Raw genomic sequence first — 16,958 nt, 5'->3', positions numbered from 1 at the left:
GTCAGAAGGTGACAATAGAAAATGAGATGGCTAAAAAAAAAAAAACCCAGGGGAGTGGGGGGGTGGTGTGTGTGGACTGGGTAAGGTGCCAGGGCTGTAAAAGTAGAGCGAAAGCAAGAGTGAGATAAAGAAAAAGAAGACAAAAAAAAAAAAAAAACAATTTAAACTGTCCTCTGTCTTCTCTCTCAGAATTTCAATGAGGTTTTAACTGCCCTCAGGCTAATTCTCAAACTGCATTTGATTTTCAATTCACTTCCCCTCCAGGTTGGTGGACAGTAATTCTCCAGCCTGCTCATTCCTGGAACAGGAAGGTGAAGGGCAAAGTTGCTCAATGGATTCCATGTCAGAAGAGGCCATTTCAGTGGTGAGGGGGACAAACAGGTTTGCAAGAACTGTGGAAGTCATCAGTATCCACAACGACTGAGGTTGATACAGCAAACTGTAAAAACATTACTACTACATTTACAATAAATAATGATACTGCAGCTTCATATTTAATATAATAACTTGTTGACTTAAAACCAAGGACTGTGTTTTTTTTTTTTTTTTTATCCAGGCATTGTAGTGAAATCTCATTTGTATGCTGCACTGTGCACATGATGCTCCATATAAAGTGATTGCACCTGACTAATCTCATGACAGAAGAACATAGCATAGTTTTCAACCCACCTGAATGTTAAAACACTGATAAGTTCTCTCCCTGAACCTGAGTGAATGGAATGAATTAAGACAACAAAGCTCTACACAAATGGACAAGCAAAATGCAAATAAATTATTCAACAGCGCTGCTGCTGTAGGCACATTTTCTCCAATTTGGAAGGGTAGAGGTAAAAATTAGCTTTCCAGTTTTGTTTGTTTAGAAAGGGGTTGGCTAAGGCTTTAGGTTGTGTGTTTGTGTATGGCAGGGGGTGTAAGCTTTACTGTTGATACAGCAGTTTCCCTCTCCTCGTTTCTCTCCCACCTTTGCTTTTAAAAGCTCTTACGGCCGGAATGTTTTGTCACGACTGCCCGTGGTCCCCTCCAAAACATGCCAGCTGACTGGGCAGCCTGATCTACTCTGTTCACGACGGACACAGCCTTGCTATGAATAATACAAAAAGTGCCAAGCACAAGGATGGAAACAAGGGAGCGGGGAAGAGGTTCTGGCTCACTTCTGGCTGGTCAGGCAGGAAAAGTGTCGAAGAAAACACAAGAGCGATACATGGTAGATAGTCAGTGATCGGTCAGACAGAAAAGGGTGCAGAATGGGGTAATAAACAACAAGATGAACTATGAAGAAAGGCCGGATGCTCTAGCTGCATGTTCCTTAGCATCCCAAACCCAATTAAAAGCCCTCTCAATTGTCGGATGTGTGCCAGATTACAAGTTTGCACAAACACGTGCATTATCAATCTTACAGAGACAACTTTTATGCTACAGTCAGACTGACTGCTTTCTGATAGAAGTGGGCCGTCATCACTGGGGTTATTAATGTGGTTTCTGCTCGGCTCAAGGACACTTGTCTACTTTGTTATATCCATATATGCCTTGCCTCAATTGATCCATAGCCTTCCTCTGATACACTCTCGGGGTAAACTTATGTGAGTGGCTCTGTGTGTGTCTGTGCGTTGGCAAAAGCAGATAGAGGATAGAATCACTATAATAAAGCTGAAGCAGAGATCAGGACAAGTGGGCAAGGTTTTTATTTTAAACACACCAAGCCGCTGCGATATTTGCTCTGTTTAAGATGAAAACGCATCGGTAGTAGATTGGAAATATTACTTACACCTCCGTATGTATCTGCAAACTGATCTAAGGCTGAAGCTCATTTATAAAAACCCACACATTAGCATTCCCTGTGGTGCAAATTAGAACTGAGACAAAGACATAAGCAGGGGATTGACTACCAACAAGAAAACGTGATCCTGAATTGCGAATCAAAATGCAACGCAGGTGGATTAGGAAGTTTGACAGTTAGTCATACACCTGTGCAGCTACTCAGAATAAAGTCATCTTTGCAAAGTAATGTTTGGCGTTGGAATAGCAAAGAACAAATAGTTAGAATTTGTTGTTCCGTTAGATATTTTAATGAAGTTAAACAGCAACACAGCTTTTGATAAAAGACAGAACTGAAAACAATGATTTAATGTTATCCAACGTTGCATGTGGATATGCAACATTGACAACTGAACTATCCAAATCAAAATATAGAAATTCAATAAAAACATAACCTTATGTTAAATCTGATAGTGATGGGAGCTGTTATAAATTACACCAGGAGGCTGACTTAATTATATTATATTCTTAAAATTCTAATTTCCCCTTGACTGCCACAGAAGTGGGGCTTTAGGTCCAACCTCTCCCTCTCTCTCTCTCTCTCTCTCTCTCTCATTGCCTCTGTATAGATTTTCTTATGCTTGACTTCTTTTGGTTGCACTCATCACTACTTGCTAGTTTCTAAAAAGTCTGATTGCAAGCTTAAATATGTTTTTGTATGGAATGTAGTTGCAAAGAGATTTTACTATGATAATGAGTATATGTTTATGATTAACCTCCACCAAAATGTTTTATCTTGCAGTGCAACTGTGGTGACTGTGACACAGGAGGTAGAGAGTACACTGTCGGCACTGGATGAACATTTAAATTTGGACAAAATCACGAACAACTGTGAAAATGAGATCTTGAACTATGTTTATTTCATAAGCTTATCTGTGTTTCTCAGATTCCCATATTACAGAATAATTGCAACCAGAGCACATAGCATGCATTGCTGCTCCATTATAGCAATCATCCATGTTTTAGATTCTTTTGTTTTCCATTTTTAAAGAGGCATTGTAGAGGGAAAACTATATGAGGAGTTTATTCTTGCCTTAATTTGAGTTCAATGCTTTTAAAGTCTTTTGAAAAATTCACACACATAATTAAATGATTTTTTCCAGAGCCAACACGTGGAGATGTCATGCAATTGCCTAGATTGCTAGACATGGAATCTAGGCAATGTCAGATCTAGCAATGACCTGTAATGTCAGGCAATCTAGATCCCTAATGATTTCAAACTGTATTGGAACAAGAATTCTATATTAGGTTACCCAAATGGAATAGTATATATATTTTTGGATTACTATTATTAACAAGAAGTAGAACAGATTAATTATGATTTGAATTGATAATTCCAACAATGCACGGGCGATGCATACAGTATAGTGCAAAAGAAAAATGCAAAAAAAAAACATCTGTGTTTTACATTACTTAGTTATCCAATTAGAAATCATATATTCTTTATCTGCATCCCTTAATATTACTTCGGTTAAGGCACTATATTTAAGACGTATATAAAGTAAAATTATAAAACAAAATGACAAAAAGACTATATTGCTTTACTGTGTAGGACAACACCTCATAAATCATAAAAGAATCATAAATATCAAGAATTCAAACAAGGGATATAATACAATGATTTTCAAGAAAACATTTGCCTTTGCTATGTAAATTATGAAAAATAGAAAGACAGGATTTGTCCTTTACGTCACATATAAAACAAATCTCTAGAACAGCCTTCTTCCACCTACGGAACATTGCCAAAATTAGGAGCATCCTGTCTCAAAGTGATGCTGAAAAACTGGTCCATGCATGTGTTACTTCTAGGTTGGACTACTGTAATTCCCTACTGTCAGGATGCCCCAGTAACTCCCTGAAGAGCCTGCAATTAATCCAAAATGCTGAAGCAAGTGTGCTGAAAGGAACTAGCACTGAACAATGCACTGAGCTCCTTTCCTCCTCTTGACCCTCTCTCCTCTCCTCTCACCACACATTTGTCAGCACTGAATGGCATTAACTTTGTGTCTTCTTTCTCCTGTAGTCATCTTTCTCCTTGTCTGTCTCCCTCTCTCTGTCCCTTCAGGTGTCCCCGGCAGCTACTGGTCCTACCAACCTGCCCGATGTTTTGTTGTTGCTCTTTTATTTTCCCTCCACTTTCCACCCCAACCGGTCAAGGCAGATGGCCGCCCACCCTGAGCCTGGTTCTGCTGGAGGTTTCTTCTGTTAAAGGGAGTTTTGTTTTGTTTTTTCTTGACTTTATTCTGTAAAGTGTATTGAGATGACTTTGTGTATTGGTGCTTTATAAATAAAGTTGACTTGAATTGAATATACAAGACATTTACAGTATATAAGCTTTGTTGAAACTTGTTAAAAAAATGCATTTCATGAATGAAAGAACTAAAGTTTAAATCTATGATGCATGAAATGCTTAAGCCTTGTACCAGTAACATGGGATCCCGTCAGCCAACAGGGTGGAGAGTACAGTAATGGGAGTTGTATTGGATATTAAGAGAAAGGCATTAGAAGACTTGAGCAAGAGGACAGGAAATAGGGGGAAGAAAAGGTGAAGAGGGAACTGTCAGATCCACTTATCGACAGCTCAACCACCACAGGGATAAATACAAGGAAGGTGTGTGTTTCCACGGTTGTGCAAGTGTGCTTGTGTATATGTCAGTCCTGATGATCTACCGTGTCAACTTGAACAAAGTTTTCTCTGTGCTGATGCCCTAAGGAAACATTGACATTTTTAGCAGAGGATCTTTTATGTTTGCAGGTATGTGTATGGCTGAGGACGATCAAGTACAGGAGAGACAGTTTGAGGGAATCTGGCTCTTTAAGGTAGCAGTGAGTACAGTACTATTTAATATTTAATATGTACGGGCAGTCATTCCTAAAGCACTGTCTATTATTTCAGGTGGTCATCACTAGTAGTGATAAACTACTAGTGGATGTTCTCTAAAGATCAACGGCTTTCGACTTGTCCCTTCGGGGGTTGCTACAGCGGAATGTGTTCCGCACCTTGATTTGGCATGACTTTTTACCCCAGATGCCCTTCTTGGTGCAACCCTCCCATTTTGTCCGCACCCATTTTGTCCGCACCAACGTCGCCCTTGTCGGCTGGGCGACGCCACAAGTGGTGGGATGGGATTGGTTCCCATAGCCTTTTGCATCCCAACCTGATGCTCTACCCACTGAAACACTGGGATGTTCTTTAACCTCAAGGCATTTGATTTAACCCAATCCGTTATCTTTGCATATACCTAACTAAATAGGTTTTCTGCCAAGATTTAACAAACCTTAACCATTTCACCAACACACCATACAGTTTATAATGTATGTCTCTGGAGAACTGTTAAAAAACTCTAAAGCTCTATAGCTCATTTGTCCCAGCAAAAACCAAAAACACATTGCATCTAGGAGATTTTGAGTGGCTACAGTGAACCTGACACTTAAACCCAGAGCAGAGAACTTTTCTAAAGAAGATTGGACTACTGCAATTTTAATTGATGTCTGATGGCCAGGGGGCATTCTTTTGACAAATGGTTTAGTATTAATATGTCATATGAGGGGCTAGTGAGAAGCTAGCTTAGGTTGGAGGGTTTTGTCTGAGGGTGACACAAACATGTTAACACAGCTGCTTGACAGTTGTTGAAATAGTACAGGAGGTAAATCATGTTTTTAATATCGTAATATGAAGGATGCTTACCACAAAGTAGAAAACTGCACCGTGGTAAAATTGTAGTTAAGAACCACAAATGCTATGAGAAGAAAAAAAAAAAGGACAAATGACTCTTTCAAAATATTAACATGTCTATCCTAATTGACAAAAAATCAGAGCAACTCAGAAAAACTGATGGAAATTGATTAAAATAATGACATTGTGGATGGTCTTTTAGCACCTGCATGTGACTGGCACCTCTGCCATGTTAACACTGCGGTATCATTCAGAGAACATCATTCATGAAAATATACACGCTATGCAAACTGCAACAGTCAGAGTTTATGCCAATTTCACCGAGCAAGGTGTCTATGGCATTTGGGAGCACATTTGCACACCTCAATTCAATCACGTCCAAAATATTTACACTAGTCAGACATGTGATGCTGCTATTTACAAAGTGCCAACAAGGAATTGACTGATATGAAATGTGTGAACTGAGCACCGGAGAATAATTGGCTTTTCCTCTTAAAGAAGCACACAGACGCTCATGCAGAAACATCCCTCCTACTGCTCTTGCTCTTATCCCAGCATATAGTGGAAAGCTTTTGAAAATGTTTGTGAGTGGCTGGAGTGGTCTCAGAGCAATTACAAAGCCCCATTAATTGTCCTTTTAATGCATATAGTGGTTTAAAAGCTCATCCGATCTTTAATTAAACCCATGCAAGTAGTGGAACATCTGCACTGGTAGAAGACAAAACAAAACCTCATCAAGACGGAAAGAGATTTGTTTGGATTTTTTTTTTTTTTTTTTACCCAAAGACAAAAGCCAGATGTCTAGCTTAATCTGCCAAATCTAAAATCTACCAAAGCTCACAGACAAATACACACACTAGGGGAAATGTGACCGGGAATATAATGTTAATGGAAAGGCAAACTTAAAGGGTTTTAGCAATGAGGTTTTAGAAATACAAGTGTATTCAATACCGGCATTACATAACTTATGTTAACGCTAACTATTATTGTTATCGAGGTGTGTAAAGGCTTCACCTTTATATGCCGTTTACTGTGCATGCACTGTACATCTTGAAATGTGTCTGAGTGATGGAAAACTTCAATGAATTATTTTCACATAAGTCATAAGTTGAGCAAAACTATTACTTTCACCTACCAACCTCGGCACCACAGGCCATTGAATGTGGCCAACCACCCTCAACCAGGGCCCTTCAAGCACTTGACATGGTGACTTCTAAAGTCCAATGGGCTTAGCGTTGCCCTCTTTCACAGGAGCCAAAATTGCCTTTGCATGCACAAACACTATTTCTTTACTTACTCACACTCTTCTCCCAACTGGTTTCTATCCATCCTTTCATTTCTCTGCCCATGCTTTCAAATGCAGTGTCTGCATATGGGGAGATAGCACAAACCTCCTCCAGTCTTTCTCCATCTCATTTCTTTTCTCCATCTCTCTGAGATGTAGAGAGGGTGCTCATGCATGTGTATTTATGTGCATTCGAAAAGGAAAAAAAAAAGCAAGCCAAAGTAATTATTCAGGATTCACACTGCGTTTCTAGCCTAATGAGGTGGCGGTTAATTGCTAGGTTCGGACAGCAGCTCTTTGGAGCCGGCTGGCAAAGAGTGTGGAGAGAAGATGGGAGCCATAGAAGAGGTGGGAGTAGTGAATAACAACAATCAACAACAATGTGAATGGAGAACTAGAGCGTATGAGGCAAAAAAACCTTCCGTGAGTTGGCCATTATGCACAGCAATGCTCGTCTTTCTCCCAGGTGGCTTCTTGAGTGAAAACGTTTTATTTTTTTATTGGATCAGGGGCCATTGGAGGAGACTTTACAGTTCTGCTTATTCATTCCTCATGAGTTTGGGCTGTGTGACTTCGGTCGAAAATGAGAATCAGAGGAGGAATGTTGAGCACCGAATTCACGTGGAAGCTGTTGTGACCTTCATAAAAGAAAAGCTCCCTGACAATCTATCATTTTTCAAAACCATTACATAAAATACATTACACATAGCAAGAGTAGACAATTTCCAGTAGCCATCTTTGATCCTCCTTCTTTTCTTTACCTTGTCTGCATTTCAAGCAATGTACCAAGCAAATCAGCACCTGTGGAGTTGCTACAGAGGACGAGAGTGAATGCATTTCGCTGATCGGGTTTCATTAAAGTTTGGTAAGGAGAGATGGTAAGAGGGGCCGGGCGTGACCAATGCCAGTTGAAACCTATCAGTCTTATCAAGCATTAACAGTAGGCTACCAAAAGCATGGGGTGCAACACTTAGTGGGCTGCACTTATTCCTTCGGAGTTGTTGAAGTTATGTTGCTTAGTGTGACGGGCCTCACGCGGAATACAAGAAGGAGTCAAGAAACAAAGAGATAGACTGCACGCATCCTTAAAATAGCACATTTTTCACAAATGTCTCTTAAAAGGCATGTGACGAGTGCTCCTGAGACCATAAGTGTACCTTCTGGTTCTAAATGCACGAAGCACTCACAGTATTGCTGGCTTTTCATTGCAGTTTTAACATGGATGTGGAACGGTTTCACTTTTTTATGAGCTGATCCAACAGATTTAAAATGTTGGTGTCTAAATCTTAAAAAAAAAAACCAAATTCACCTGAAGTGACACCTGCCTTAGCTCTTGAGCTTTAGCACTGCAAAAGATCTCTTTTGCTCCACTTTTTTTTTTTTGAGTACGAGGAACATGAGCGAGAAACAGAGATGAGGGATTGGAAAAGGAGGCAGACTGAAATCAGCAGTGCTGTAAACACACTGGCACTCTGCACTCAATTAGTATGCCTGACAGCGCTATACACCAGCAGCTGGATTCATTGCATTGTACACAAGCACGTGTTAACGCCCAGCAAAAACATACAGTTAAACAAAGAACTGCACAAACACATCCTTCTCCTTGCAGCTCATCTCATCCCTTCTCTGTCCTGCTCAGTCTTGTTTTGTCTTGGTTACTTCTCTCACTCACATAAACAGAGAATAAGAGAGCGAGAGAGAAACAAAGCCCTCATACCGTACGCACTTACACAGCATCTCTGTCTGAGTTGGTTCCAGATGAATAAGGCAGAATACCAAGTGGCCCACTTATACGCTACGCAGAGACAAATAGACCAGTCAATCACTGCAGGCTGCTGCTGAATAACAAATGCTCTCTGGTGTGTGTGTTTGTGTGTGTGTCGGTGTGTGTGTTATACAGTTTAAGACAGTTTTCTATTTGTAGTTTCATAAATTAATCTGTGTGCACGAACAATGTGCTAGAATAAGTGCAACAACTGTCAGTTCCAATGGAATATGATGTGCTTTCAGTGTTACACCAAATATACCAGATGTTTCTAACAAGAACAAGAAGAAATAGGCAAATGCAAAAAACAAAACAAAACAAAAAAAACATCTGATATAAAATAAATAATGGGGAGTACTCTAGTGTTAATGAGGCAATGAGGGTAAAATATTTGGGGGGGGGGGGGGCGAAGACAGATTTCCTTTGTACCAGCCTTTTTCCTCCATGTTGTGCTTCATACATTAGCCTCCCCTGCTCTGCCTCTCCACAGTGCAGTAAGGGAGGCCTGTCAGAGCAAACTGACTGACTTGAGAGGTCACTGAAGAGGTGCAAACAATACTTTTCAGCCAAATAGGAGCTTCTCCCCTGGGGCTGGAGCCTCTGAATTACATCAGATACACAAACACACACACTTACCACACTATGAACTGTCATAGTGCTCACCGGCACTGCTACACAGGGACGTGACAAATGTATTCTGCGAGGGTGTGCACAATGCAGCTTATACATGCTAGTGTTAAGTCGGTTTAAGGCCAAACTTGGCTCAATAAATATTTTATAAAACATGCTTTTAGTGTTTTTGGCCCTATAGATTATTTTTTATGTACAAAGTAAGATGAAAATTTGCTTAAAATTGATGTATAAAGAGACGTATTTAAAAATGAAGGTATTTTAAATAAAATATATTAACTTTATAACCCAGTGAATAACACAGTAAGAATATATCTGATAATAGATACAATAGTGAAGAACTTGCTTTAGGTAATTTCGCCTACAGTACGTAGATGCAAACATCTGTATCTGCTAAGATACGAAAAAATTAATTATGTCTGTGCTTAAACTGTTTAAAAAATTTAAAAGCTAACAACTGATATTTCACTTTGTTTATAATGCTCAACAAACAAACGTTACACCCGACTATTAGCAAGCAATAACTTTTTAAAATTAGCATTTTATTTCAAGCATAAAAGTTTTATCAAAGCTTTTCTGAATGTGGGGGTCAGGAAGGTGACCTCCATTATGTTAGAGGTAAGAGAAAATGTCTGGTCACACGGTCAACAATAAAATGTGTGTGTGTGTGCGTGTGTGTGCATGTGTGTGTGCGTGTGCTTTTTTCTCTTGCACAGGTAAGTGGTACATGAGCTATACAATTCTGCGGTACACAGTACACAGGAAATTCTACACAGACCTTTAAAGCTCTCCATTTCAGACAGGCAAAAGACAAATCAAGGGCACATCATGTGATCTCACTCCCGAGAATAAGTGAGAGTAACGCTGTCGATAGGCCTGTGAGTGAGCACTGCAAAGCCTCTGGGCCTTCAACGAAAACAAAAATGATGCAAGATCCCCAAACTCTGAGCATTTGTTTCAGATGCCATGTAATGAGTCCTACCTTGATTTTTCACAGCAGGCACAAGGAAAATTCCGTGAACGTTGAGATGTCCATAAAAATGTTGAATCAATTAAAACGCTCAAGGACACAAGGCGGCTTGTCAAGACAAGACAGAGAGGACGACGGGGGAAACGAGCCAAACGTGGAAAAGACTCTCAACGTCAAGATTAAGCAGGGAGAAGATAAAGCGATTTTCAACGTTCAAGATGGCAGAACCGAAGCAAGAAGAGAAAGTTTCAATGTCTGTCCAGCAGTAGTGAGGAAGGACATAATAATGCAATAAAGGCCAGCTATTAGTAATGCATGCACACTTTGAAAGAGGCTCACATACGTTTGTATAACACATATGGAAAAAAAATATGTGCTCTATTCACACATTAATTGGACACTGTTGGTTAATCCTACAGCCGAAAGATACGTCTGCTTATATTACGAATGGATTTTGTCAATAGTTTGCCCTTGAAATGAAATCGAGAAATTGGCCACTTTGAGATGGAAAATCAACATTCCACAACTGTGGTGTTGCTTAATTGGAGGCTCTGGCAGTTTTCTCAGAGACTGCGGATGTGTGATACTGTGGTATGATAGCCCCTTCAACAAGAAAGACACCGCACAAATTGCAAGAAGTTAAAGAGTAAAAAGGAGTGAACTTCAACCAGCAGCCAGTTACATCATATTTCCAGGAAACAATGATCAAGAATAAAAAGGATAACGAACTGGTGTCAGAGCTAATATTCTCTTTCTAGCATTTTCATGGCGATTAAAATCATTCAGAACTAGCTGCTTAAGCAGACTGCGTATAGTTCGTACTGAACATTTTGGTATCTGTTAGTGTTTTGTATTTTTTTCCAGTTATACATTTGATCAGGTTGCTGCTGAGGTTCCTTCCTCCACTCTACTCATTCTCACGAAGCAGACACACCACATAGTCATACGTCTTTTCACAGAGACACATGTTTGTACGCTGCCTGGTGCCACATACTCCTATCTGTCACCTAAAAAACAACTTTTTAAAAAATGCTAACGCTCCCAATGTCCCAATGGGCAACAACTCTGAGGCAGGAAACGGGACCCCACGCCTCATCACTTGCTCTCCTCTCTCAAGAAGCGAAGGATCTCTCTGCTTATCTTGGCACAGCTGTCACGGAGACAGAGCACTTCGTATGGCATTCTCCTGGTAGGAATCTTCCAAGAGCAAGTGGACCACCTTGCTAATCAGGCTCTGAAAGTCTTTCCCCAAACAAGTCTGTTGACCTCTCACCTTGCTTCTGCCTGTTAGATGTGCATAAGGTCTACAGTGTGTTACCCAGCTGAACTCCTAAACATGCACACAGTACAGCTACTAATACTCATCTTTTCAATGCAGCAAGTACAATAACTGCTACTCTGCATGCAAATGTTGCACCGTAGGTACAACATTAGCCACAAGAACTCTACAATACTGTCAACCTCGGAAAGAAACACTCGAAACCAATAAAATGAGGTTCCCTTGCAATCAGTGCATTCTGGCCTGCATTGCATCCTTCCCGCACTCCCTTGCTGCCAACTACCCAGCAGGTGACCACATGGCAGGGACATGGGACTTAAGTCACTGCTTCACATCACAGCATGTTTTAGCGGTGCCTCAGGAGGTGGGGAAACGATCTCATAGTGAACTCTAAGTTGTAAATTCACAGTGTTACTATGAATAACGTGTGAGTAATAGAGCATTAGAAGAGGCGAGAATGTTGAACGCAGCACTGCTGAAATAATGCAATAAAACCTTGGCCACTAATACTTTTATATTTAACTTGTTGGCAATTTTATGTTTTACATTTAATGGACAAAAGCGTGTGTTATTTCAGCAATGAAAGAAATGTTCTGTGAGGCTGCAGAAAGATGCTGTTGTACAAGGCAGGATATTTATGAATGTAAAAGTGCAACGATCTTATCAGCTTCAATGACAATTGCACTAATTGAGAGCCACAAGATTCACACACAAATGGTCTCCTGAAGAGCTGTGAGCGGCTACTTCAACAGGAGAAAGCTGGACTCAGTAACGAAGCTGCCCAAACAACCTGAACCCCGAGCTGCACCTGAGCACCTCCTGTGCCAGCACACCACGGAACACAGGGGCATCTGCTGTTGCTCTGCTAACATGCTGTTCCAGCTCAGCTAACACCAGGCTCACGCTACGTTATCGATGTAGAAACAATGCGATTCTCAGCACCAGCTATCCGCCGAGCTGTTACTCCACATACACCACTCACGCCAGTCGTGCAAACTCCAACTGAAGGAGAGTTTTTAACTTACGGTCATTGCAGAATGAGCCACCATAGGACGTCATGGTGCAGTCGCAGGTGAAGCCCTCCCACTGCTGGAGACACACCCCCTGATGGTAGCAGGACTCCTCCGTACAGGTGGTACTGGGTCCTGAGGACATAACCAAAGTTTAGCGTTTTAATATAAAGTATTAAAATTCAAACAGTAGCACATATCCGCTAGATGGGAACATTTACAAACAGGTGGGCTATGAATTCCTTTAGTGTGCACTAGTATTCACCAAAGATGTGGAGAAATCAACTTATCACCAACAGGTGTATCAAGTGGCCACATGCCATCAAAGGTGTCCCCAGATTTCTCCCCTCGCAAAAGTTCCTTATAATCTAACCTCATGATGCACAGAAGCCAACTAGTGAGGAACGTCTTGTATAATTTAGAGCATTTTCATTTAACCCACAAACAAAACCCTAAGGCAGATATGCTGCTAGTGCACTTCTCTGGGTGATGACAGCTGAGGATTCATATTTAGGTTCTATTTAGCAATATGTGATATTTGCATTTTAGTATCACACCATAATGTGAAAGCTGTGCTACTGCTATTACCCATGACCTCACAGAATCAGCACTTTCCGTATTAAACCGAGAAAATGAGCCAAACCAAGAATAAATAAATAAAAAATTGGATTCACAATATATTCAAATTGCTCGGATTCTGGTGGATGTGTAAGTAGGTACCTGTTAGCCATTTAAACCTCCAAAGCTCCATCAAGGCTCTGCTACTGTGAGTTTGTTTCATAATAAATCTAAAGTAGTAAATGTTCAATCTACTGTGTCACAGGTGTCGGACGCAAATCTCACATTTTTAATGCTTCTTTTAACAGACCCAGTAAGTGGAAGCAACTGCTGTACCTTTGCTCATCTACTGACTGAAAGTGATTTAATTAATGCTGCTTAGAAATGTATTCAGATTAAATTTGACATTAATTCAAGGTTGAAACCTGGTGTAATAGCTAGACTAGGGTCTCATTTGCATTGTAAATTGTTGTTGGTGAAGGCAGGTGCAGCTTAGTATCTCCAGTTTGTGTGTGTGTGTGTGTGTGTGTCTGTGTGTGTTTTGAGGGTTTTGTGGAGAAGGTTTCTTCTGTTGGTCCCTACCACGGTCATGGATGGCTGAAGACATTTAAATTATCAATTAGAAACTACACCACTGTTATTTCTCTGTGGAATTCCAGCCATTTTTTTTTTTCAGATAGGTAATGTGACAGACGGCTTTAAAAATTCCCATTTCCACTTTCCATTATAAACGCTATTGACCCAACAGACAATGTCACATGATGTGATATTGAAAAAAAAAAATATTTTTCCTTCTCTGTAAAGTCTTTGTCTTTGTTTGAGTCCAAATTATTAAATCTACTAATTATTATTAGTTTTCTTTACAACAAAAACCATATTCCAAATAATGATTCTTAAAAATTAAATGGGAAAAGCCAGATATAAGATTAGGATGCAGATCAAGAGAACTGCAAAAGAATTCTTCTAAAAATAAATATTTTTTAGGTGGCTGCTGGTGTTGGGGATTCTTATTAAATTCTCAATTAAACACAAAACAAATTTCCAAAGAACCATGATTCAGTGCCAGAATAATTAGTTTCTTCATAGATAAACAGACATTACACAGCGCTATTTACAAATGGTCCAATTAAAAAAATCCCCTCCCCCAATCCTCAAACCGAAGGACAACAAATATTAAAAAATAAAACTGATAATCAATGAGTAATATTTTTGCTCCACAATGTCAACTTAACTAAATGTCCTTATCTTTCAGTCAGCTTGTTCTGCTAGGAGCTCTCGACAATGCTAATTGTCCTAATAAAAGGTTCCCTTCATAAGCCAATTAAGCATAGTGACATAATTAATAACCAATTCGTCTAATCACACTCCCATTCCTCCTATTATTGCCTGAGTATTGATCAGCCAAATACCTTTTTACTAGGTGCCTTGGGTTTGTTGGAACAGGAAAAAAATGAATTAATGAATTAGATTAAATAATAAAAATATAAGCATTAGAATGGAATATGCCTTATATCCATGTAGGAAAACTCAACTAACTGAACACACATCTCCACTCCCTTGCTGCTGTCACTCGTGTCTACAATTAACAGCTGGATTGCATGTGAAACATCTGCACACGTACTAGAGAGTGAAGTAGGCCAGAAAGCTTCATTGGAGACAGGTTTAAATGTTTGGTTCAAAATATTATAATATTTTAAGACAAGAAAAAAAAATGTAACTAGGCCTGTGAAATGATTACATTTAGTAATCGCAAATAATCACATATTTTTTTTATCTGATCAGACATTTTTTCAATTGTAATCAACATAGGAGTGCACACATGGTACGGCACTGATGCTACTAATTTTATATTAGGTCACATAGACATAATACAAATCTCCGTTTGTGTGTTTGTATAAATATACATATAGGTTATGTGACAAACACAAACACAAGACGATAACAGCTTTAGCATATTCATAGCAATTAAAGATTAGACAAAATCACTATGGTTAACATACACGGATCAGCCAGAGCATTAAGTACAACTTTACAACTCAGTGCAATGCAATACAGCGGCTCAGCCATGAAGTTTTTAGTTTTAACTGTCAGAAAGGTGATTGTTCTATATGTGATTATTATTGAGTCCATCATATTTGAAAACGATGAGGGGGCCAAAACATTGGAACTACCTCTTCTACCTCCACTACCCACTTTGACCTCAATAATAAACACATAGTAGAATTATCACCAACCTAAAAACTGAGAAAATATCACCTAGTAAAAGTATAATTTAGAGAGTTTGTATTAGACTACATTAAATTGCAAGTGTACCGGAAGTTTTGGCTGATCGGTGCAAATATGTGGTCTCCACAGGCCACAGTCTGGCATTGCCGTTTTTCCTTTTTATGGGTGTATGGTGCTCTTCTTGGCTTTTTACTCAGAGAGTATTTTTGTGCCTAAAGTTGAAAAGTCGTCCACCTGAGTGTCTCATTTTTAGCTGGACTCACTCGATGCAGGCTGCAGCTCTGCTATGTTTGCATGTTGGGGGGTGGGGGCTGCCCCCACCTTCTGTGACAGAGAGCTGACAGCGGAGAATCTGCACCATAAGATGTGGACCGCAAGTCCACATCCACAAATTTCACTCAGTTCAATCTTCAAGTGCAAATAAAAGGCTGAAAACTGGTCAGTATTCATACTCCAAGTTATTCGCACAAGTTGCATCTCTTCACTGTTTTATTTTTATTTGGCCTTATTTCCCTTTTCTTCCTCTTTAGACCTACAGTGAGTCACAAACACTCTTTATACACCTGTGCTTCAGGTTGCACATTGTCTGTCTCCTTCCTTTTTCCCCATTTTGTTCTTTGTTGTTGTGATCCACTGAGTCAGTAGAGAGCTGCTGGAACAAGCTCAATGTTCTGGCCTTTGTCTGGCCTTATGTCTTGAGAGACTGGCCCGGCAACCACCTCTGACCACTCTGTAACCTCTATACACAAGCTTACAGTGACCTCATAACCAAGTCGGTCAGGATGCTGGCAGTGATCCATACAAGGACAACACTGCATTCTTACTCTTGCACAGAAATTCAGAGATCAGGGCTGAACTGTTATAGAAGATCAATCAACATCACAAAATGATTACATCTAAAAGTTATTTAACTGGTTCCCTTTCAGCACATGACACGTGTAGTGTAGGTTCAGGATTAATATTCTGAATTTGATTATAGTAAAAATAGATAACTAGTCACTATGTGGATCATTTTAACAGCCTCAGGTCTAGTATTATTTGTCAAAAAAGTCCATCCTTATAGCAGTGGTCAACTACCAATGCTTAGCTTCCTGACACATCCAATCATTAACTAATATTAGCATCCATTTCAGGTGCCCGAGGGAGTCAATGTGATAGCTTAATGCAGTTTTAAACTCTGTTTGGAGCAAAGTAATTGTGGTGTATAACTGTGGGCAGGTAATAAGGCTGGCTGGCAGAAGTAGCAGCATTAGGGAATGAGGGGGAAAAAAAAAAAAATCTGGATCACATCAAGTTGGCCGGTGCAGTCCTCAGGGAAATCAAGTCTGTGCTGTGCGATGCTCAGCACGCCATTGAGAAAGTGTGGTGGGTGGTGGGGGTGGTTTGTGTGGTTGTAAAGCGAAATGTTATAGCCAAAATCCACTGTTATGCTCAGGATTAACTACCAGACACAGGTGCCATGCAGCCTGGGACACACGGTGGTGAACTGAGCCTGGTAGAGGTAAAAACACATTGATTGATGAGGCAGAAGCCAATGAGGATGGGGTTTCAGTGAGATTAGCCCCACTGACGATAAAATTAGAGGGGAGAAATACAACCCACCTCATGCGGGTTTTATGGTGCAGTGGAGACAATATACAGAGGACATGGCCTTGCATTTTAAAGACTGCCCACAGCTGTAGGAATCAAGGCATGATACTCGTAGTATATGAAGGAATCCCAGCAGAAAAACTTACCGAGATTA

General features: G+C 40.0%; 1 protein-coding gene across 14 annotated transcripts in view; it reads right to left on the bottom strand.

Annotated features, from left to right (window-relative positions):
- nrxn2b (neurexin 2b) overlaps nucleotides 1-16,958 on the bottom strand; it is a 628,821-nt gene that overhangs the window by 246,764 nt on the left and 365,099 nt on the right. For all 14 annotated transcript variants that reach the window (XM_067524264.1, XM_067524265.1, XM_067524260.1 and 11 more), the window contains one exon: nucleotides 12,446-12,565. In XM_067524264.1, coding sequence (XP_067380365.1) covers nucleotides 12,446-12,565 — 120 coding nt within the window. The remainder of the gene's footprint in view (nucleotides 1-12,445; nucleotides 12,566-16,958) is intronic.

This window comes from Channa argus, chromosome 12 (genome assembly GCF_033026475.1).
Source record: "Channa argus isolate prfri chromosome 12, Channa argus male v1.0, whole genome shotgun sequence".
Classification (NCBI taxonomy): Eukaryota; Metazoa; Chordata; class Actinopteri; order Anabantiformes; family Channidae; genus Channa; species Channa argus.
Note: the sequence above shows the minus strand (reverse complement) of the source record. Positions and strands in the feature narration are given on the sequence as shown.